Raw genomic sequence first — 22,364 nt, forward strand, 5'->3', positions numbered from 1 at the left:
AGCCTTCCCTTCTTCCGCTCCCGCTGGTGGATGAGCCACTACTCCTTGATGAAGACAAGCTCGTCACCGAGACGGTGACCGGCTCTGAGGGTAGCCGCTCACGGTGGTCAACGGCCTTGAGGCGGCCTGTCACCTCCTCGATCGTCAACTCGGAGAAGTTCAGTAGCGTCTCGATCAACAGAGCCAGCTGTGTGTCCTTCTTGGTGACGATGTGTCGATGCCATACCGTACCAACTGCTGCATCACGGTGATGAGACAGAGAGCAAAGTCATCGACGTCCTCACTCGACTTGAAAGCCAGATGTTCCCACTCCTGACGCTGTTGAATATGTTCCAAATTCAGTTGCACATTATAAAGGCCGACTTCTGACGGAGCGAAGCAGAGACAGAAGTGGCCCATTGGTGTCGCCCTCGTTGTCACTCGGAGGGTGCGGGGGCTGGCTCCCCGCAGTACGGTACATATACCCAAATTAGGGTTCCACTGAATATATGATCTTGTAAGCCGTCGCACGGCGTTGTAACCCAACTTTTGATAACAGTGAGTGTTTGCTGGCTGGCGCCCATGGTTTTTCCCCTTCGCATTGGAGGGGTTTTCTACGTTAAATCTTGTGTCTCCGCTGTGTTTTGATCTTGTGTTCTTCGTCGTTTACCGCCGTCATTCACAACAGACGCAACTTCTGCAGCGTGGCTCTGCGGGCGTGATTGCTCCCGGTGCGCGAGTCAATGATGGAGTTCTAGGAATCCTTAGCGGTTGTCTGCAAGGGAGGACCGCATCTTCAGTGGAACCATAGCAAGAAGGGCCTCCAGTGCCCGCTGATCCTCGGTGTAGCCGACGTCCTAATATATAAGGTGTAACCATTTTTTTATTCAAGTCCTATAATATAAGACGTGCTCTCTCTAGAAGTGCGTACATCTATACAGTAGTACTAGTGTTGAGAGACATAATTAAATGTGTTATCGATCTTTGAACTAGAGGTGGTTATGTCTTATATACTATATAAGACAATGGAGTATTTGATAACTAAAAAAATTACAACACCTAATCATGATGCATCCAATACACGGCTTCTTAAAACATGCGAACGGTTGGTTTCATCTTGGTGCAGGACCTATACGAGTTGCTGATTCAACAATATCTACCTGTTGCAACTCTAGGTCAGCTTTTTGCCCCGGATGATCACTTGGTTTTTCATTGCTATGCATATCAACACTTGTTGTGCTGAGATTCATTGTGCTGGTCGAGACTGAACTGTAGTAGCCCATTGCATAGGACACCTCCAGCTCCAAGCTCTCCTTGAGCTCTGCCACAATGTCGGTCATTGCCGGTCTCTCCCTTGATGGTTGTTCTTTGCACTTCAGTGCCAACTCTGCAACTTTCCAGAGAGAGTTGACATCATACATCCCTCCCATCCTTGGGTCAGCAATGCTTGCAATGTCACCCTCGGAGAGCTTCTGGCGCACCCATAGCGCGACATGGATGCTCTCAGTGTCACTTACAGGAACTGCTGGTGGCTGGCCTGTGATAAGCTCCAATAGCACAACACCAAAGCTGTATACATCACTCTTCTCACTGAGCTGGGACGTGTTGTAGTATTCAGGGTCAAGATATCCTAGGGTGCCTGCTGGTTGTGTGGTGACATGGGTCCTGAACTCATCAGAGAATGCTTTCATGAGCCCAAAGTCAGCTATCTTCGCCTCAAGATCAGCTGATAGAAGAATGTTCTTTGTCTTCACATCCCTGTGGATCAGTGGTGGCTGGCATGATTTATGCAGATACTCCAGTCCTGTACCCAAGTGAGGAACCAGTAATTACTTTGCAATTTATCTAGTGTTAGATCTTTTTCGAAAAAAAAATCTAGTGTTAGATGGATTGTTAAGAGCTAGACATGGTAACGAGACCAAAAATTTCTTCAGATCTAGTTAGTATATGAAGCAGAGTAAGATACAGGTTGGTAATTAAACCCTGCAAGAACTATATGATACAGGCTTCTCTTACTACTGTATGTTCAGCCTTACAAACCTTGGGCAGAGTTGAGAGCAATCTTGAGACGTTGATGCCAAGTGAGGGGTGTAGCAGCAGAGGCCTCTCCTGTGATTGATGGTCAGAACAAATTTATTATAGCAACGTTTATGTAAAATGATGAAATACTAGTTGGCTTGTCAAATTAGGTCATAATATTCATGTCATGTCAAAAGTGTATGATGGCACAAAAATCAGGGCCCTTAATTTTGCTATGATTATGTTAGACACAGAAGACAATAAACATCCTGGCACCTTACACTTTAATGTATTCAAACTTTCACCCAACAAATATCCCCATGCTAAGATGAATTTTTCCTGCATCTATGCTGCCAATGTGTTTGACAAAGCTAACATAGAAATGTGAAATTTTGTCATTAGTAGAAAAGTATGTTTTTTTTCCTTTATGAGGGTGCAGGCAGGTGGTAAGTTACCTCTTAGACAGTCCTCTAGGTTCCCCCCCTGCATGTATTCATAGACAAGGGCCATATGTTTCTTGTCCTTGCAATATCCAATCAAGGAAACCAGATTTTTGTGATGAACCCTAGACAAATGCTGAGCCTGAATATGTAATAACAACATTTTCTTTCAGTTTTCAAATGCACATGGAAGATAAAGCACAAAAGAATAGCCTACCTCAGCTAAAAACTCTTTGCCCCCTTGAGAGGATGTTTTTGAACGCATCTTGACGGCAACTGGACTTCCATTCTCCAAATATCCTAGGAAGACAGAACCAAACCCTCCTCGCCCTATTTCTTCTTTGAAGTTAGCTGTCATGAGCTTCAGCTCCTTGTAGGTGAACTTTCTGTTCTCAAATATTGGTGAACTGGATTGAGGGCTAATAAACCTTGAGTTGTTTGGCATCCATGTATCTAGATTGAATCATGCATTGTATGAAAATATTCAATTAATACACATCAAATTATTTCCTCAATAGAATATTTGATTGAAGCAAATTCCTTGAAGAAATGTTACCTTGTCTGTTTCTCATTCTATGAAGGATAAGTAATCCTGCAACAAACAGTAGAGTTGCTACTGCTATTGGAACAACTGTTGCAATGATAAGTGTTCTGTTTCTTTTCTTCTTCTTTGGCTCACATGTAGAAGGACCATCACACAAATTTACGTTGTTATGAATCCTAACATTTAGTCAACATTATCTGGTTAATTAAATATATAAAGAAAAAATGTCGTGATGTACTTGTTTGATTCAAATAGCAGAGTTAAGTTATTATGTGTTTCTAACTTATCCTTGAGTAGTGATTCGTTATGAAAAAAATTCATGGTCCATCTCTAGAGAACCTCAAGGATGAAAATGAACTTTTGAAATATAAATTGGCTACATGATGCAGACCTCAATACCAGTGATCCATTTTGTATCTTTTGTAGCAGAGCTGCAGGTACTGATCCACTGAGCATGTTGCTTGACAAATCACTGCAGAAACTAAGTTCATGTTAAATATGGTGATGCAGGTATTGCAAAATTGATTTTGCGCTAACAGAAGTACTTACAGGAATGACAGTGATGACATTTGTGCCAGAAAATCTGGCACTGGACCAGATAGGCTATTATTTGACAGATCTCTGGAATTACAGAAAGTTCTTGTGAGAAAAATACTAGAATGGTCATCATAACTCTGCTTATTAAAACAATGTTGAATGCTGTGCTACTTCAGGTTTCCGAAAAATTATTAAGTGAATGTTGCACGTATGGAGGTGAGAACAACAAAGAGTTATAAAGTTCACAATGTAATTAAGCACAACATTTTATATGGTGGGTCACTTACAGCCGTTGGAGGGATTTTAGATCTCCAAAAGAGGAGTTAACTGTACCAGTCAACCCACTCGATGATAAGTTCCTGGAGCAGATCATATTGTAGAGTAGGGAAACAAATAAACAATACATTCTTCTTTAGTCATTTACTATCTATGTAAATCTTTAATGGTAGAATGCCTTGAAATGTACTACTTACAGAGCTGTTATCTGTGCAGGACCAGATGATGGATAGCTGCAGTTCAAACCATCCCATGCAAATGCTTTTGGTGCACAAGGATCACCCTTCCAGTTTTTCTTCAGTGCATACCTTTCTCGAATTGCCATCATAGCTTTAGCTGTTCATCATATGGAGAAAAGAAAACAAAAAAAGGTAACTTAAATTTATGCTTTTATATATGACATCCAGACCATTTAGAAATGGACTAGTAAAATGTAAATTCTAACTGAGCTTAAGATGATACCGTCTAAACCATTAGTCGCCATCTCAGTCATTGGCTTGACTGAATATATCTCAAATGCATTCAGGATGGGGGCAAGCGTGGCCGCCGGTGTGGCGACAAGCGAGACGCTATGCTGGCCAGACCCCTGCACCATCCTCTTCACGACCTCCGCGGAGAGGTACTTGGGGGTGAAGCCCTGGCTGCTGCTGCCATCATTCCCTGTAGCGTTGTCGACGAGGATGTCAAACTGTCTCAGCCCATTGCTTGGCACCCTCTGAAGCTCCGCGAAGTAGAGGAACAAAAGGTAAGTTGTTGTTGAGTTATCGTCGTCGTTGTGCTCCAAGGAGGGATCTGAGCTCCATGAGATGTCCATCCGGGTAGTTCCGTTCACCGGAGTGGCGGCGTTCTGCAGTATCCCCGATGGCTTGTCGAAGCTGCTAGTGACATTAGAGACGTCGACTTCTTTGGTGGTGTTTATGTTGGTCCATGCGGCGTTGCCGCCATACCTTTGCCACAGTCGGTCATACGAATCATCGGGGTACCTGTTGTTTTCAGTTTCAGAAACCAATTCCATTTCCATGTGAGACTACTGATAGGGAGCCTTGACGACCACACTCACCTGAATGGCGGAACAGAATAATCTGGATTGAATTGGTATCGATTGAAATCGAATCTGGCTGATGGGCGGGACAGGCTGAGCAAAAACAGAGACTGATTGACAGTAGCCTCCTGGTACATGGTCGCACTGAGCGGCCTGAGCTCTAGCCCAGAGATGAATGGTGTACCCAACCCTATATTGACCAAGCACACCTGCAAATGCAATCGTTATGTTTAGGCCTTGTTTAGATGTGAAAACTTTTTGGATTTTGCTACTGTAGCATTTTTGTTTGTTTGTGGTAAAATATTGTCCAATCATAGACTAACTAGAGTCAAAAGATTCGTCTCGCGATTTACAGGCAAACTGTGTAATTAGTTTTTATTTTTGTCTATATTTAATGTTTCATACATGTCTCGTAAGATTCGATGTGACGGAGAATCTTGAAAACTTTTTGGTTTTCGGAGTGAACTAAACAAGGCCTAGATGCAATTTTTTTTAGATTTTGCTACTGTGCACTTTCGTTTATTTGTGACAAATATTATCCAATCAAAGACTAAAGGCCTGTTTAGATTAAAAAATTTTTGGCCTAAAGAGGAAAAACATTATGGAATTGGGGCCTGGGAACTAAACGGGGCCAAAAAATTTTGGGGCACAAATTTTGGGCTGCAACTGTGCACGCACTCCCATGTAAGCCCACCAATGACAACTGCAAATGCATACAGCCCAAGTTGTGTCAGAAAAAAATTTGTCAAACTAAACACCTAAAATTTTTCGCGTGTTCTGACCACAAAAATTTTTACCACTTTGGCCAAAAAATTTCAAATCTAAACAGGGCCTAACTAGGGTCAAAAGATTCGTCTCGCGATTTACAGACAAACTGTGTAATTAGTTTTTGTTTTCGTCTATATTTAATACTTTATGCATGTGCCGCAAGATTCGATGTGACGGGAAATCTTGAAAACTTTTTGATTTTTGGGGTGAACTAAACAAGGCCTTAATTATATGAAGAATTCATTCATTTAACAAGAAAACAATATGCATATTTTGACGGAAAATGTACTGGGAAATAGAGATTACTTTTGGTAGGAAGTATTAAAGGAGGCAACACAGGGAGACAAGATTGTGAAATCTATGATAAATGATACCATGTATTATGAAAAAATTGCTGATATCATGGTCATGAAAAGAATGTTAAATTGCTGATATCATCATTATGAAAAAAATCATTCATAAATACACTGTTATTACAAAATGATCATGGCACCGAGCTCTGGGCACGTCAGTGCCACATCACTAGCCACGCCAACCCTTATCTCCAACCTCAGCACCATGACCTATGACGCTGAGATGTATTACCTTTGTGTCAAGTCTAGGGTCTAAAGACGGGTTTGTGATGCCCAAATGAATAAATGTGATTTTTGACAGAAAAGGATTAAATTAAATCGAAATAAAAATCAAGTGATGCAACCGACACCTATTCTTACGCTCGTTTCCACTTTTCTCCCCTCTTCTCTCTCTTCTGCATAGGTTTTTTGCGGTTGGTTTTACTATAAAATAAGTTAGGGAGAGTCAGACACCTTTTGCCAAGTTTAAAAACAAAAACATCCTACAAGCGTGGAATTATAACAATGAAATGTTCGTGCTAAGTCTGTTAGGATCTATCCTTGAGTAAAAAGAACTTACTATCTTTGGGATCTGATACTACACCGCTGCTTAATCCCTTAGTGGATCGGCTTTATTACATAAGCGGATTCCAAAATTTTGTCCCATATCATGGTATAATGAAGCAGTTTTTTTAGTTGTATCGACCCAGTCGCTCACTAATTGATCTTTAAGGTGTTTTCTCTATCAATTTCAGCTTTATCCATAGAATAGTAGTATAGGCTCTACTTTCTTCCTATTTTGATTCTCGTGAAGTTTCCTTCCTTCCTACAACTGATAGGGTAAAATCGTTGTTTTGACGATCCCTATGTAGAAAGCCCTCTTTTCTAGTATTCACTAGAAAATTTCCTCCTTTCTTTTTTTTCTTCTTTCTATAGTGGAGATAGTCGCACGTAATGACAGATTACGGCCATATTATTAAAAGCTTGCGGTAAGAAGGGGTTTCGTTCTAGCGCCTCGAAATAATATTCCAAAGCCTTTGTATGCTCTCCATTGCTTGTGCCGGGCCATGCTATTCCATGATATTGGAATAATGGCATCCTAACTATTTATTATCATCGTCTTAAAAGCTGGGCGCCTTTTGAATATGAGTGGGGCTCCTAGTCTAGGCAGCGCCTTCGTGGAGCCAAACCGAAGGAAGAGGATAAAAAGGTGCTGTCATCTATCTCGACCTGTTTCCCGAGGCGTTGGAACGGCCCTATTGTTCCGATGGAGAGAAGAACTTATAATTAGCTTTTCGGTAAATTTCCAAATGAACAATTTCAATGAAATCTTTCAATTTCTTATTTTATTATGTTCAACTTTACGTATTCCTCTGTCCGCCAACGGTTTTGCAATTGAGGTTTGCATTTGACTAATTTGCCGAAAAGCTCAAATTGAGGTATCCAATGGTTTTGCATTTGAGTTTTGCATTTTGGCAAAGTTGGCAAATGAGGGAGGAAACTTAACATTTTTGCCAAACCTCGGACGACTTGGCAAAGGCCGATCGGTCTCTCATCCTGCGCGGTTTCCGGTCTCCCGCGCATCTCTGACTCCTCTTCGCGCCATATAGGGGAAACTTCCATCGCGATATATGGCGACACAAAGTCCCGATCGGCCTCCGACTCCTCTTCACGACACAAAGTCTCACCACGCGCCGCCGTCCGCATCGTGAAAAAACCCCTCCACACGCGCCACCGCCCCAATTGCGACACAAAGTCAGCACGCGCCGCCGTCCGCCTCGTGACAGAAACACCTCCACACACGCCGCCGTCCGTTGCCGTAGTCGGAGAATCGCGCCGCCTGAGGCCATGAGTTCAAGGCCGCCCTCCGTCCCTCCCACGCCGGCGTTCAACGCGAGTTCAAGGCCACCCAACGTCCATCCCACGTCGGCCTCCAATCAGATCGCGCACGAAGAAGACGGCCTGTGGTACTCAGTCTCCCACTTTTTTCCTTGAAGTGAATGCACCAGCGCGAACTGAAGGAGGCGGCGGCACAACACAACGCGCGGGAGAACGCGCAAGACTTCCTGCGCGACGGAGTGGACGGTGTGAAGAGAAAAAGCGCGTGAAAAAATAACGACGGAGTCCACAATTTGGTTTTGCCAACTTAATTTTGCCAAAATCATTGGAGACGCTCAATTTTGTGACTTGGCATATTGATTTAAGACTTGGCAAACTCTTTGTTTTGCAAAATAAAAATTGCAAAACCGTTGGAGATACTCAACATGTGGTTTGTTACCTCATAAAGTACAAAACTGAGTTTATGAAGCATACATATCATAGTTAGACTTGTTATAGCTTTTACATCATTTTTTGAGGGCAAATATATAGCTTTTACATCTTATTTGGTCCATTTACATGTCTAGGTTCCATTTTAGACTCCTAGCATTGACCAACACCTCTGTGTTTTTTACTTTCCAGGTTAGAAGGAAGAACGTGCAGGACAATGATGCTTTGAAAGCCTCTGACGTTTTCTTTTGTTCGTGAGAGTGAAAGTTTGAGTTCGTGACAAAGGAGAGGGAAGAGAACAATTGTATCTGTAGAGAAGCTTGTGCTATGTTTACAATTATAGCGGTCAGGTGGAGCAGGCGACGTCAGCCGTGCCCACAGCTTATCCAAGGGCTTCCCATCCGCAGCATGAGCGATGGGCCGGGGTCTGACGCTTGTCGATCCACTAGAGACTCAGGCCGCGGGCGCCCACCAACTCGTGGCTCCGGCTCTCTACACCTGATGCCGGTGGCTGGCAGAAGGCGCTGGTGTGCGTGCCTTCGAAAGGTTGCGCCGATCCAAGGTTTGCTCCAATATATGTGCCCGGAGCAGCGTTGGCCGTCTAGGCACACTCTGGAGGAATCAGGGAGGAGCCCCGCGACCATGGCTCTCTTCCGCGGCCGATGTTTTTGATGCCTTACGCGAGACCACAAGGTTGCTTATTGTTGGGATCCGCTTAGGCGCTTCCGCTGCAGATGCAGCGGGCACATGCATGGCACAACCACGACAGTCAATGGCGAACCAAGGTCAATCATCGATGTCCTATCCACGAGCGGCTTAGCTTCGTCGAGTTTCGGCAGCCCAGTGGGGCGTCTGAGCCATCTGGGTCGTCCTCTATTGCGACGCTACTGGTGGACTCGAGAGTTGCAATTGCAATGGCCAACACTTTTCTCGAGCCAGACCCATAGGTAGTGGCGATGTGCCCGATCGAGTGCAGGACTACCCGCATGAGTTGGCTCGATTGACCCAATGCTGGATAAGCTTATTGCCTTCCTCACTATGAGCCGGTCAGTGGGACCACAAGCGTCTGGGTGCCTGACTTCTCAGGCGGCCGCCTCCCTAGAGGCTGAGGCATCGATGGTTGCCGACGTTGCAGATGATTCATTGACGGTGGAGCTCATTGCCTCGCTCTTTGTCACCCATACACTTGCCACCCCTAATGCCCCCAAATCGCCAACCTCACCTGGGTGTACCTATGGGTCATTGCATGCGGTTGTGCGGGTGGCTCTAGATACTTCTGGAGCTAATGGCTATGTGAGCACTATGCAGTCCTTCATCGAGCCTTCAAGTGGCCGCTCGAGCAGCCGTTGATTGCGTCCCTGCTCAGGCTACACATTACCAAGGATCTCAAGTATGCTGATGATAACGACTTCGTCCCCAAACAAAGTGCCCATTTGACTGCTAAAAGTAAGTACAGAGAACCAAAGTCGGACACACCCAAGCAAGGAAGGTGCTCATGAAAAAGCTTGGGTTGAAGTAAAGACGAACACTACTGGAAATCTGTACTTTGCCGAGTGCCTGAGACTTTGCCGAGTGCAAAATCTCGGGGCACTCGGCAAAGTAATATTTTGCCGAGTGCCGCGCTCGGCAAAATAAAGCACTCGGCAAAGCTGTCTTTGCCGAGCGCCAAGCACTCGGCAAAGAAAAGCACACGGCAAAATAGAATTTTGCCGAGTGCCAAGCGCCCGGCAAAGAAAAGCGCTCGGCAAATTTTTTCCCCAATTAACGGTGGTGACTTGCCGTCAAATTTTGCCGAGCGTCTAACGTAAAGAACTCGGCAAATTTTTTTTTTTATTTAATTTTTGCCGAGCGCCAACACCAAAACGCTCGGCAAAATATTTTTGTTAAATTTTCCCAAGCAAACTTTGCCGTGTGCCTCCTCAAAAACGCTCGGCAAAATTTATTTTTTGTTTTTTAAAAAATTCTTGGCCGAGCGCCTTTGTAAACACTCGGCAAATTTTTGTAGAAATTAGCTGCACCAACTCTTTGCCGAGTGCCCCAGTGCCAGGCACTCGGCAAAGTATATTTTGCCTAGTGCCTAGCATCGGCACTCGGCAAAGTTTTTTTCTTTTTTTTTTGATTTTGGACCCAATTTTTTTTGTGGTGCCTTGTGTCAGTATTCTAAGCTTTACTGTAGAGTTTGGTGAAATTTTGACTTTATTTGATATATTTGGTTAATTAATTTTGTTTCTTTGGTTTTCTCGGCATATTTCAAATTTGAACTACATCTACATGGAATAATGAAATTTGATCATCCAAAAATTGATATTCATGATGCTTAGCGTATGTTGAGGCCATATACAAAGTGTCACATGAAATCTCAAGCATCTCCTTGACGCAACATGGCGAGGTACAAGCGGAAAAAGTGAATTTAAATTATATAAAATCCAAATAAAGTCTGAAAATCACGAAACTTGATGAGGCGTCATGCTATCGCATGTGGAGGCTGTGGTAAAAAATTGAGATGATTTTGAGTAAGTTGGAACGTCGGATGTCTAAAACCCAGACACATCTTTTGTGATCACAAGTGATCACATGTATAGATGGTTGGGGTTTTAACCATCCGACGTCACAACTTGCTCAAAACCTTATCAAATTTTTACCATAATCTGTACATGTGATAACACGATGCCTCGTCAAGTTTCGTGATTTTCGGACTTTATTTGGATTTTATATAATTTAAATTCAATTTTTCCGCTTGTACCTCGCATTGTTGCGTCAAGGAGATGCTTGAGATTTCATGTGACTCTATCTATATGGGCTAAACAAACACTAAACATCATGAATATCAATTTTTGGATGATCAAATTTCATTATTCCATGCAGTTGTAGTTCAAATTTGAAATATGCCGAGAAAATCAAAGAAACAAAAATAATTAACCAAATATACCAAATAAACTCAAAATTTCACCAAACTCTAGATTAAAGTTTAAAATACTGCCACAAGGCACCACAAAAAAATTAGGTCCAAAATAAAAATATATATATATTTTGCCGAGTGTCATGCTAAGCATTCAGTAAAATATTCTTTGCCGAGTGTCAGTCTTTGAAAACGCTCGGCAAAGTTTTATAAAAAGTAAAATAAAATAAACTTTGCCGAGGGCCGGCCGGCCCAGCGCTCGGCAAAGAGCCGTGGGTGTATTCGGGCCCCTGCTGGCCGGCCCATGCGATCTATACCACTCCAACCCTAGCTCTATCTCCTTCCCAGTCCCCACGCCTCCCCTCCTCGCCGCCGCCCCTGCCTCGCCCGCCGCCCCGCCCGCGGCGCCCGTTGCCGGCCGCGGCCGCGGCCGCACGCTCTGCCCCGCACGAGCCCCCGCCGGTCCGCCCAGCCGCCGGCACGCGCGCGGTGCCCACGCCCCGCCCGCTGCCCCGCCCGCGGCGCCCGCTGCCGGCCGCGGCCGCGGCCGCACGCTCTTCCCCGCACGAGCCCCCGCCGGTCCGCCCCGCCGCCGGCACGCGCGATGCCCACGCCCCGCCCGCGGCGCCCGCCGCCGCCCGCACGCGCCGGTGCCCGTGCCCGTCGCTGGAGCGCGCGCGGCGACCACGCCCCGCCCCTTCCTACATCGGCGTAACCGGCCGCCGTGGTTTCTTCTCCTTCCGACGACAAGCAGTACGGCCGGCACTATGTAGTACGTAATCCATCTCTCCCCAAGCACTTGGATGATTGGATCTGGCCTCCCCTGATTAGCTACCGTATTAGCTTGTTTCATCTGTACTATTGTACGCACTGCTAGTTTGCTAATACCGAATCTTGCCTGAATGCCTACTATACTAGTACTACTGAATGCTAATACTTCTTGAATGTGTGATTGTCTGAATCTTTGAATCCCCATGTCCTTATGCGTTCACATCAGGTACTTGCGTAGTTACCACCTGATTTGCTTGTGTTCTGTGTATTTACAACAGAGGGGGAGGGGGGAATTTCAGTTCAAGGGAGACAATTTGGTGTCGTTTCTCATCGGCGTGCTGCTGCAGCATCTTCTAGTCTAGTAAATTGCATAGATTGCTTGTTTATTTATCTTCTAGTCTAGGGGGTGCACATATGTATGTGTTTCATTTTGGATATCTGGAGTTATTTTCTGAGTCTTTTCGCAATAATTTACAGGTAAATGCTCGCATCCTGTTCGTTGATCCATCAACAAGAGCATCCTGTAAAGTCAGCTTCTGTAGAAACTAGAAGTGCTATTATTTTATTGAGTATTCTTTCATTTCAGGTGGACGAGATATTGTTCAAGCTATTAAAGATGCAGACCTTTTTGTGATAAAATTTGGCAAGCTTTTGCTGTGTTCTTGCCAGTACAAACAATTGGGATTCAGGGTGATCAAGGAACCCACTCCCATGCTGTTGTTTTAAGGCAATCAGCAGTGAGGATGTTATGAACGCAGATTGGTATGTACTAGTGAAGTTTCAACTCTGTTCCACTTTTTCCCCTAGATAACATTAAGTACATTGTACTAATTTCCCCCCTAAATAAGTTTGGTTGCCTGCTGTTGTTAATCTTTCACTCTTTAGAGTCTAGGAACACATAATTATGGTCTTATTCGTTCATGGTCTAATTGATTATAGTTCTAAGTTTCCTCATGAGTCAGTAAATACCTTGATTTCTTTGGTGATCCTTGTTAAGTTCAACCATTTGGTGTTGCCTTAATCTGAGCCATCTTAGTTTTTTACCATCTGCAAAGCTAATGGGTGCCCTTGCGATGGACTTAGGGTCTATTTGGTTTACCTGTGATCCGTGGAAAAGCCGTTGTGAGCTGTGAGATGTAAAAAACTATTGTGATCTATATGCTGTGAAAAAACTGTAAGCTGTTTGGCTAAAAAAAAACTATAAAACATAACCTCTCTCTATTTACACCAATTTTAAAATGTAGAAAGCAGAAAGTAGCAGGGTCCAAGTCTTTCACCTGTTTGGTTGCATAACATTTTTTCAGAACCTCAACCAAACACAGCTTAGCCATCTGTTATGTACTGTGGACCATGTTCTCAGCAGATGGAGAATAGTATTTTTTTTATTGTGGTAAGCCTTACTTTGTGTAGGGCTGCTCCTAGTTATGTGGTCACCTGCAGTTCTGTTAATTAGATAAGTTATATGTTGGCGACTTGCATGCAAATGCTTGAAGCTTCAAACTCAGAATACTTGCAGCAAATTTGGTAACTGCACCTACATATTCCATTGCAGGTACTCACCCAGGATCAAGGAGATCACGGTAATCAGTCACAGGAAAGTGAGGAGAGCAAAGTTGTACTACCTGAAAGATAAGCTTCCCCGCTTTTCAACCTTCAAGTGAAATAAGATATGATGACAGAACAGCTTCTTCCACCACCATTTCGATTTCTCGTAGCGAACCTTTTTTCACTTCCGCTGTAGGGTTGTATGTCGAATTGTAGTAGGGATGTATCTTGAACTTGCATTAGGGATGGATGTTGGACTCTGTGATGTTGAACTTCTAATAGTAAACCTATGATGTTGAACTTTGATGGATTTTTGTTGGATTTATGAAATCTGTGTGTGCTTGTGATATATAATGCATGTTTGTGATATATATGTGATGAGTCATGTGTATATATATAATATATATGTATTTATATTGGCAAAAAAAAGATCAATTGTCTGGTACTTTGCCGAGTGCCTAGAAAAGAGGCACTCAGCAAAGTAAAAATCGAGTATAATGGAAAGAAATCTTTGCCGAGTGCTTCAGTAGAAAACGCTCGGCAAAGTATAAATAAAATAAAATACAAAAATCTTTGCCGAGTGCTTTTGTGGAAAACGCTCGGCAAAGTATATAAAAAAGATACCGAAAAATTCTTTGCCGAGCGTTTGGCTTAAAAACACTCGGCAAAGTTTTTTTTATAAAATAAAAAATAAATCTTTGCCGAGTGTTTGTCTGGGTAGCGCTCGGCACAAAAAATTGGGGAAAATAAAAAATTGAAACTTTGCCGAGCGTTTTAGAAAACACTCGGCAAAATAAAAGTTAACGGTGGGTGACTTAACGGTAGAATTTTTTTGCCGAGCGCCGGAAGAAACACTCGGCAAAAAAATTAATTATTTTGCCGAGCGGGAGGAAAAAAAACGCTCGGCAAAGTCCCTTTGCCGAGCAGAATTTTGCCGAGTGCACTTTGCCGAGCGCCACGTAAAAAAACGCTCGGCAAAGTCTTTGCCGAGTGTTTTTGGCCCTTTGCCGAGTGTAAAAACACTCGGCAAAGTCCCAGTTTCCAGTAGTGGAAGAAGCTTGATGAGGCGTCCTTCGAAGAATTTCAGCAAGCCTTTGCTCCGCCTTTGTTCCCTTCGACGCGGGAAGCCATGCAAGTGCTTTTCTCTGGGAGGCTTAGGCGTTGTCGGCTGGTGACAGACGTCGAGTAGCACAAGCGGTCGAAATGCTTTACCTTATGTTCCATTTTCTACTGTTGTATAGTCCTTTACATATGTGTTGTAGTTGTAGCAGCTAGGCTCTTGCTCTAGCTTGCATGTCGCCATTTTCTATCTGGTCCTGCACGCTAGTGTCTTGCCAGCGGGTGTGAAACAACCAAATTTTGTCAATATTGTGTAAGTTTGAGAACCTTTTCTGGTCTTTCTTTTGGCCTTTCCTCATAATGAAAAACATGTTAATGATCCAATCGTGAAAAAAATGTTTACAATTATAACTCAGGCTGCGTATGAACTATCCTACTTTAGGTAAAGAAGCTCATGTTATTTAAATTAATTTGTATGATACTTAGTAGCATATTTTTTTTAATTAGTGAGCGTAACTGCATGGTGAAAATTTAGTGTTTCTTTCGGTAGCAACCTGTGTCAAGCAACAGTAGAAATCAAGCCATCCGTCTCGTGTCTTTGGCAAGTGGTATGTCCCAAGTGTGGATTTCCAGATGTCGTGGCCAAACCACTACAGGAAACAGGTGCATTGCCGCACTCGGCAAAGACACTATTGCACTCGGCAAAGAGGCTCTTTGCCAAATATCTGATTTTTAGCACTTGGCAAAGCATATGACACTCGGCAAAGTTCTAGTTTGTTTTCTGTAGTGAAAGAAGCCGTTGGATTTGGGTGCTGTCGTGGGTTTGAGTCCAGGCATGGGTTGGGTGCTGGGACAGAGAACACTTGGTCCACACGCTTTATTTAGTTCCAATTTTTTTACGAAATGAATACAGTAGCACTTTCGTTTGTATTTAATAAATATTATCCAATTATGGATTAACTAAACTCAAAAGTTTCGTCTCACAAATTACAGGTAAACTATGTAAATAATTATTTCTTTTATTTATATTTAATACTTCAGTTATATGCCGTAAAATTCGATATGATGAGAAATCTAAAAATTTGGTAACTAAACAAGACCTCAGTCTTTCACCCATTAGCAGGCTAGAATATATAACCAGCTGGTGTGTGTAGGTCTGTATAGGAGTAGGAGTGTGTACGGCGCTGAGTTGCATTGCTCGGTGGGCACGTCACAAGTCTGATCGGGCGCGGCTCTATCATTGTTTAATAAGCGTGTGCTCAATGCGGATCAAACTTTCCAAGACACGCAAGTACTCTTGGCAGGTTTATAATAAACTCGAGAACTTTTAATCAAACTGCACTGAATTGATATTCGATCAATTAATTCAATGCATGTGTCCATGTATAGGATGAGTATACGTTCATATATGAACGTCTGTCTCTCTAACTGGGTCTTGCAAAAAAAAAAAAACAGAAAACTAGAAGGCTAATAAGCTGGTATATGGAAAAGGACCTACCTGCATGAAGTCGACCGGCGACACGGCCACCGCCTCAAAGAGGTAGATGCCATCGGCGGAGGTGACGTTGACGGTGGCCCAGCGATTGACGCCGAGGTGGAGGTCGAAGGCCGGGAGCCCGTTCTGGCCGTCGTAGTTGCCGTAGTAGAAGCTGGCCCGGACGAGGTTCCTGCTTCCCTGGGTCACCGGCCGGAGCGTGTAGCAGCTGCGCGTCGTCGCGCCGCCGCCGCCGCTAGTGACCATGGGGAAGTAGCGGACGTTGCGGTACCGGTCGGCCAGACCAGTATCGACGTACGGTGGCCGCACGACGCCGTTGAGCCCCTCGCCGGCGTCGACGAAGCCGGCGTCGGAGACGTAGGTGAGCCTGGACACCGAGTCCTGGTAGCGTGAGCCCTCGGCATAGCCGCAGTCGATGCTGATGAAACCTGCAGCACAGATGCATGATCAACCCAAGCATAATCTGAGAGAGGAAACTTCTTGGGAGGGTCGTAGAGGAGACGACGGAGAAGATGGTAGCGTGAGAAATAGCTTGTTTTGCCTGGAGGATCGAGCTGGCCATGGACGGGAGGGAGCTCTAGTGATGCTAATACCAAGCACACCGCGAGGTCGACGGCCAAGAAGATGGCAGCAGTTGATGATGGCGCCATTAGTATGGAATTCTGGATAGCTAAAGCTGGCTACTACTATAGCTAGCAGACGATATGTACCGGATGGTACAGTCGACCGATGGCCGATTCGATTGTTGGCCGGCCGGCAAAGCAAACCAATGAACGCGCGGCACACGTCAACACTTATCTCTCCGTTTGCTTTCGGAGGAGTCAAGCACTTCTAGGTTTAACTAAATATATAATTATATATAATAAGATATTACTTACAACTGCTATTCTACACTTTAGACATCGAACTGTTATACTAAACAAAATTCAAAATTCAGTATCACATTCAGTATTTGTGTTTTAGTACTATTTAGTATTTCGTGATTCTAGATGTAGTACTGCTCAGTTTTGTCTTACGGTGTAGAATGTAAGGTGTAGAATAGCATCGCCGTTACTTATATTATATAATTAATATCATTAGGTATATAGTTGATTTTTTTATAATAATTTATCTGAAGATATAAAATGTTGCTAATGTTTTCTACAAACTTAGTTAAACTTAATAAAATATGATTTTTACGAAACTCATTCCAACACTTATTTTGGCACGCAGGAAGCATGTATGTGTGCATATACGACAGGTCAACGTCGTTTAGCGTAAGCATTGGAATTGTTGATAGTACGGATCGATTGATCGAAAAGGTCAGCAGAAGATGGATCGAAGTCAGCGAGCTAAGCTAGATAAATCTGTTTAATTTGAAGTTGATCACATGAACATGACATGCCGTGAGTTGCCAACCTCGCGAGGATTAAACAACCGCAGGAGATGCAATTAACAATGGTGGACGTCCTTATCCTTGCAGGCCATAGACGCGACTCCCTGTGCGCGTTCACCGGGTATGATGATGATGAGAGAGAGAAAGGTAAGACAGCTGAGATTGTCTATCTGTTGAGTGGGGACTGTGATGTTGCAGCTCCTATATATTATTTCTCTGTTTAGAGCTATAGTTTGTTTTAGCTCATTTGTCATGTACGTAACTCATTGCTTATACATGTGGCAGGGTAATTAGACTCACTAAAAATGGTCATTATACCATAACATATCGAGAGATGAGGAGCATACGGTGGGGGCCATGGTGTGATAACAGAGGAGCAGCGGAATGATCAAATTTAGCAAACTGAGATTTCTCACAAACATATCATCGAGTACCTTGTATGCATGGACTAAAACAGCCCCTGAAAATAAATCCGTCAAACCATAGGCTGTCTAAACCTTCCAACAACAATACACTTGCATCAATTAGGTCACTAATACAACAGCCCCATCATCTTCAACTTCAACTCAACATATCAAAGAACACACAAATCCCAATTCATGGCAACTCATCCATACAAGCAACCACTTCACGTATGAACCAATAGCAAGCAAGATGGTGACTTAATCAACGCATATGAAAAATGAAATACCGAATCAAGAGAGGACACCAAGATTTACGTGAAACTCCTTCCGGGTTAAAACCATGGGCGACAGTAAGGTAGGTTCCACTATGAGATGAAGCAAATACAAGAGGTATGGTGAGAGCTAACAAATGAGGGGAGGCTATCTCCCATGAATATCTCTTTTAGTAGTGGATTTGGTGGATCAAAGCCATCTCTCTCTCAATTTCCCTAATACCAAGCTCTCTCTATTTCTCTATTTCTCTCAAGAACAAAATAGAGCACGCACCTAGTTCTATACGCTAGGGAAGAAGGGGAGCACGACTGCTACTTTGGTTGGTGTTGGTCATTTTGCTAAAGAGTGGTTGGGAATGAAGGATATTACAAGCAGGTCGAACATGCAATTATTGGAGCTGAACATCACAATTCTCCACCTTAGCAACAATTGAGCCATATATCAAATACATCAAGCTTTCTTGATAACAAATGCCCAATCTTCAAATGCTTCAATATTGAGTGGACAAATCAACAAGTAACAAACTCGCCACCACCGAAGCTTCACATGGAGCTAGCTTGGGTCAGAACGAATACCAACCAAGTTCAAGCAATGCTCAAACTTGGCCTTCGGGACCATCTTGGTTAACATATCAGTTGGGTTGTTTTCTATGCCAATTTTCTCAACATATAAATCCTCCTTCTTCACATGAAATAGAATAAAGAAATTGCACAAATCAATGTGTTTGGTTCTTTCATGAAACTTTTTATGTTTTGCAAAGTAAATCGCAATTTGATTATCACAAAAGACAACACGATCAACTTGCTCAATGCCCAAATCACCAAGAAAACCATGTAACCAAATAGCCTCCTTCATTGCCTCTGTTAAAGACATAAACTCAACTTTAGTGGTTGACAAAGCAACTGTCTGTTGCAAGGCCGGTTGCCCTCCAGCTAACACAAGATCCACAAAGCTAAAACACATAACCGCCTTTCATCAAGATCCCCAGCAAAATTAGAATCAAAATAACCAACAACTGGCCCCGGACTTATTGCCCTTTGATCAAACATCAAACCATTATTTGCTTGTGCCTTAAAGATGCCTAAGGATCCACTATACTGCCTTCCAATGTTCTTTGCCTAGTTTTGACATAAAATGGCTCACAACACTAATTGCATGTGCAATATCTAGATGTGTGCAAACCATAGCATACATCAAACTGCTAACAGCACACGCATAGGGAATCCTTGACATGTACCTTTTGTCCTCTACATCCAATGTCCCTGATAAAGCAGACAACTTAAAATGTGTTGCTAATGGTGTAGAAATAGGCTTTCCTTGTGACATGTGGAACTGATGCAAAACCTTTTCAACATACTGACTTTGAAAGTGCCAAAGTTTGCCTTTTGACCTATAACAGTGAATATCCATACCCAACAACCTCTTGGCTGCACCCAAATCCTTCATCTCTAACTCACTTTTGAGCATGGCCTTTGTTTCATCAATAACAGACTTGCTCTTTCTGCAATAAGGATGTCATCAACATAAAGCAACATGAACACCCTTGAACCATCCGCAAGTACTTGCTAAAACACACAAGCATCATATGAAATTCTTTCAAATCCACAGCTAGTAACATAAGAATAGAAACAATAGTACCATTGCCTTGGAGACTGCTTCAAGGTATATAATGACTTCTTTAGCAAACACACGTTATTTTCTTTGCCTCCAATCCCATAGCCTTCTGGTTGTGATAATATATCTTCTCCTCCAACTCACCATGAAGAAAATTTGTGTTCACATCCATTTGCTCTAATTCCAAATCAAATAGTGCAACCAAAGCTAGGAATGCCCAAATGAAAGTATGCTTCATAACTGGTGAAAATACCTAATGGTAATCAATTCCCTCTTTCTAACTAAAGTCATTCACCACCAATCTAGCTTTGTACCTTGGAGCAACATCTAGAGAAGCATCTTCGAGCTTAAACTACCATTTACAACCAATAATCTTGCACCCTTTCGCCAACAGCACCAAGTCCTAAGTGTCATTCATATGCAATGATTCCATTTCTTCTATCATAGCGTGGACCCAACTAGCTTCCTAAGGACTACTGGCCTCTTTGTAAGCAAGATGGTGACTTAATCAACACATATGGTAAAGGAAATTTTGAATCAAGAGAGGACACCAAGATTTACGTGAAAACCCCTTGTGGGGAAAAACCACGGGCGACGATGAGGGAGATTTCGTTATGAGATGAAGCAAACAAAAGGGGTGGGAGCTAACAAATGAGGAGAGACTCCAAATCTCTCTTTTAGTAGTGGATTTGGTGGAGCAAAGCCCTCTCTCTCTCTCTCAATCTCGTGAACCCTATATCTCTCTATTTCTTTGTTTCTCTCAAGAACAGAACAAAGCACACACCTTGTTCTATATGCTGGGGAAGAAGGGGAGCATGATTGTTCCTTTGGGATGGTGTTGGTCATTTTTCTAAAGAGTGCTTGGGGATGAAGGATATTACCAGTGGTGTACCTAGCTAGAGACTTTCTAGAGCCCAGGCGAATTATAATATGGTCATTGATAAATGATAACATGTTTGTGTAAACATATTTCTACAAAGAGAAAAGATAGCACAACAACTTATTAGTGCAATGGCTGCCAGTTTATGAGTTGGACTACCTCATGCACGTACCTAATGATTTGTTGCAACTTTGTGTTTCGCCATGCAAACCTACATGTTTCTTTGCCTGGCTAATACTCTTATATGCTTAGCATGACAACATATACAACTAATCATAGCGTGGTAGCCTGGGCAGGTGCTCGGGGTCACTGGGCCCTTGGTCCACCTATGGATATTACAAATAGGTCCAACTTGCAATTATTGGAGTTGGATATCACACATAGAATAACTTATTCTATAGCCTATCAAGATCTGGGAGATTTTTTAGAAGACAATCTAAGAGATGAGCCCAGAAGAAAGGAGAGGAGACACCCATAGCCCAAGAGAATGAAGACTCAAGAAAGCTAACATGAAGTACTATGGGCCAGAATTGCACATTGCTTAGATAGGCCTAGCCACCCAGTTGCATCCAGCGTGCTGTCGTTGCCTTCTAGCCAACTGTAATGCTTAAAAGAGAGCTAACTCTAGGAGGAGAACTCCAATTTGGATGCTCCTAGTTGTTTGTGGCGAGCTACCTCTCAAGATCGCCAACAACGTACTTTTCCATTGCTACAATAATATAGTATCAATAGAGTGCTAATTTACCATAATGTTTGTACTAATTTATGATAAAGTGAATGCATATTTACAATACATGTATTGCTATAACTCATGATGATATATACCACAATGTTAGAGGCGAAGGACCTAATACGGCAAGGTATGGAAAGGGTCATACCCCTGCAAATCCAAAACAAAGTGCATGCGGACCGATAAACCTTTTATATCCAAAACAGAGTGCCGCCTGAGCTAAGGAGGGAGGCCGGTTCATGAGATGGTGCACGTCTAATTCCCCAATCCACGGTGAGCAATGAGGTTGTATTGCATATGTTTGGTCCTCTTTGTTAACAGAGTTGAAGCAAGGCTCATTGTGTTGTACACAACATGGAATGGCACCTCGTGGGACAAAAAGGGGCTTAGTTTCTAACTTTATACTAATTAAACATGCTATATCTAGTTAGTTTGTATTATAAACCATACTTTAAAGGTAGGTTGAAGCTATTCCACGATATGGCTTCCCTAGCAAGAGTGATGATAAACACTTGTGTGTATTTCTTAATATCAAACGTACCTTGCAAAAGAAGATAAGATCTTAATTAGTCTAATAACATGAACACCTAACCCCACTTTTAACACTTAATCACACTTAAGTACTGACATGTGGCAATGGTGTTGTATATATACGTGCAAAGTTGAGCATGTCACTGGGGCTAGGCATCTGACGACGGGGTGGAATGATTTCCAAGGATAAATGGAAGATTAGAACAACCCTTGACTCCATAGGGTTGTCGCCTTGGCATGGCTCCGTCAGACTAATGCAGATAAGGGACTCCTGCAATGGCAACTACTAGAAAAAATGTTTTGTGTGTGTGTTGTTTGCCTTGGAATGGTATGTATACGTACTTGTAATGTTATCTCTGGTTAAGCATGAGTTATTTATTTTTTATCTCTTGGTCATATTGTGGAATTAGAACTTAGTGCCCCTTTATGTTATATATCTATGGTATGTGCTTTGTTTGTTCTCTTGTCAAAGAGGCTGCTTAGAAAGATTTTCACAAAGAGTTATTGTGTGGTTTACAATCATATTGTCGTATATTTGACATTGATTGGGACACTGTTTTTAGTAGTGGGTATGTGCGGCTTA

At 42.9% G+C, this 22,364-nt stretch overlaps 1 protein-coding gene and 1 long non-coding RNA gene across 7 annotated transcripts; one reads left to right on the top strand and one right to left on the bottom strand.

The window, feature by feature from the left end:
* LOC8068865 (probable LRR receptor-like serine/threonine-protein kinase At1g05700) lies at positions 877 to 16,801 on the bottom strand. The gene is made up of 13 exons (XM_021446421.1): positions 16,516 to 16,801; positions 15,978 to 16,402; positions 4,856 to 5,046; positions 4,258 to 4,778; positions 3,993 to 4,131; positions 3,807 to 3,878; positions 3,532 to 3,603; positions 3,374 to 3,454; positions 2,995 to 3,158; positions 2,656 to 2,891; positions 2,454 to 2,580; positions 2,020 to 2,088; positions 877 to 1,783 (listed from the first exon to the last, which is right to left on the bottom strand). Exons 1-13 carry the CDS (start codon positions 16,622 to 16,624, stop codon positions 1,092 to 1,094), a joined length of 2,898 nt encoding a protein of 965 aa, XP_021302096.1. The 5' UTR covers positions 16,625 to 16,801; the 3' UTR covers positions 877 to 1,091.
* LOC110429799 lies at positions 11,726 to 13,771 on the top strand. 6 transcript variants are annotated; one of them, XR_002446955.1, is made up of 4 exons: positions 11,730 to 11,876; positions 12,154 to 12,236; positions 12,353 to 12,637; positions 13,428 to 13,771. It is a non-coding gene; the product is annotated as an uncharacterized LOC110429799 (long non-coding RNA). The 6 variants fall into 6 exon arrangements; XR_002446958.1 differs by having other exon boundaries at positions 11,732 to 11,876; positions 12,462 to 12,637; XR_002446954.1 differs by lacking the exon at positions 12,154 to 12,236 and having other exon boundaries at positions 11,726 to 11,876; positions 12,462 to 12,637.

The sequence above is a fragment of the Sorghum bicolor genome, chromosome 8 (assembly GCF_000003195.3).
Source record: "Sorghum bicolor cultivar BTx623 chromosome 8, Sorghum_bicolor_NCBIv3, whole genome shotgun sequence".
Taxonomy (NCBI): Eukaryota; Viridiplantae; Streptophyta; class Magnoliopsida; order Poales; family Poaceae; genus Sorghum; species Sorghum bicolor.

Excerpts from the sequence above, each read along its gene's own strand:
- LOC8068865 (XM_021446421.1), bottom strand. The coding sequence starts at position 16,624 with ATGGCGCCATCATCAACTGCTGCCATCTTCTTGGCCGTCGACCTCGCG. Across the intron at positions 5,047-15,977 it reads CGCCGGTCGACTTCATGCAG|GTGTGCTTGGTCAATATAGG; the intron begins GTAGGTCCTTTT and ends TTGCATTTGCAG. Across the intron at positions 2,892-2,994 it reads TAGAATGAGAAACAGACAAG|ATACATGGATGCCAAACAAC; the intron begins GTAACATTTCTT and ends GATTCAATCTAG.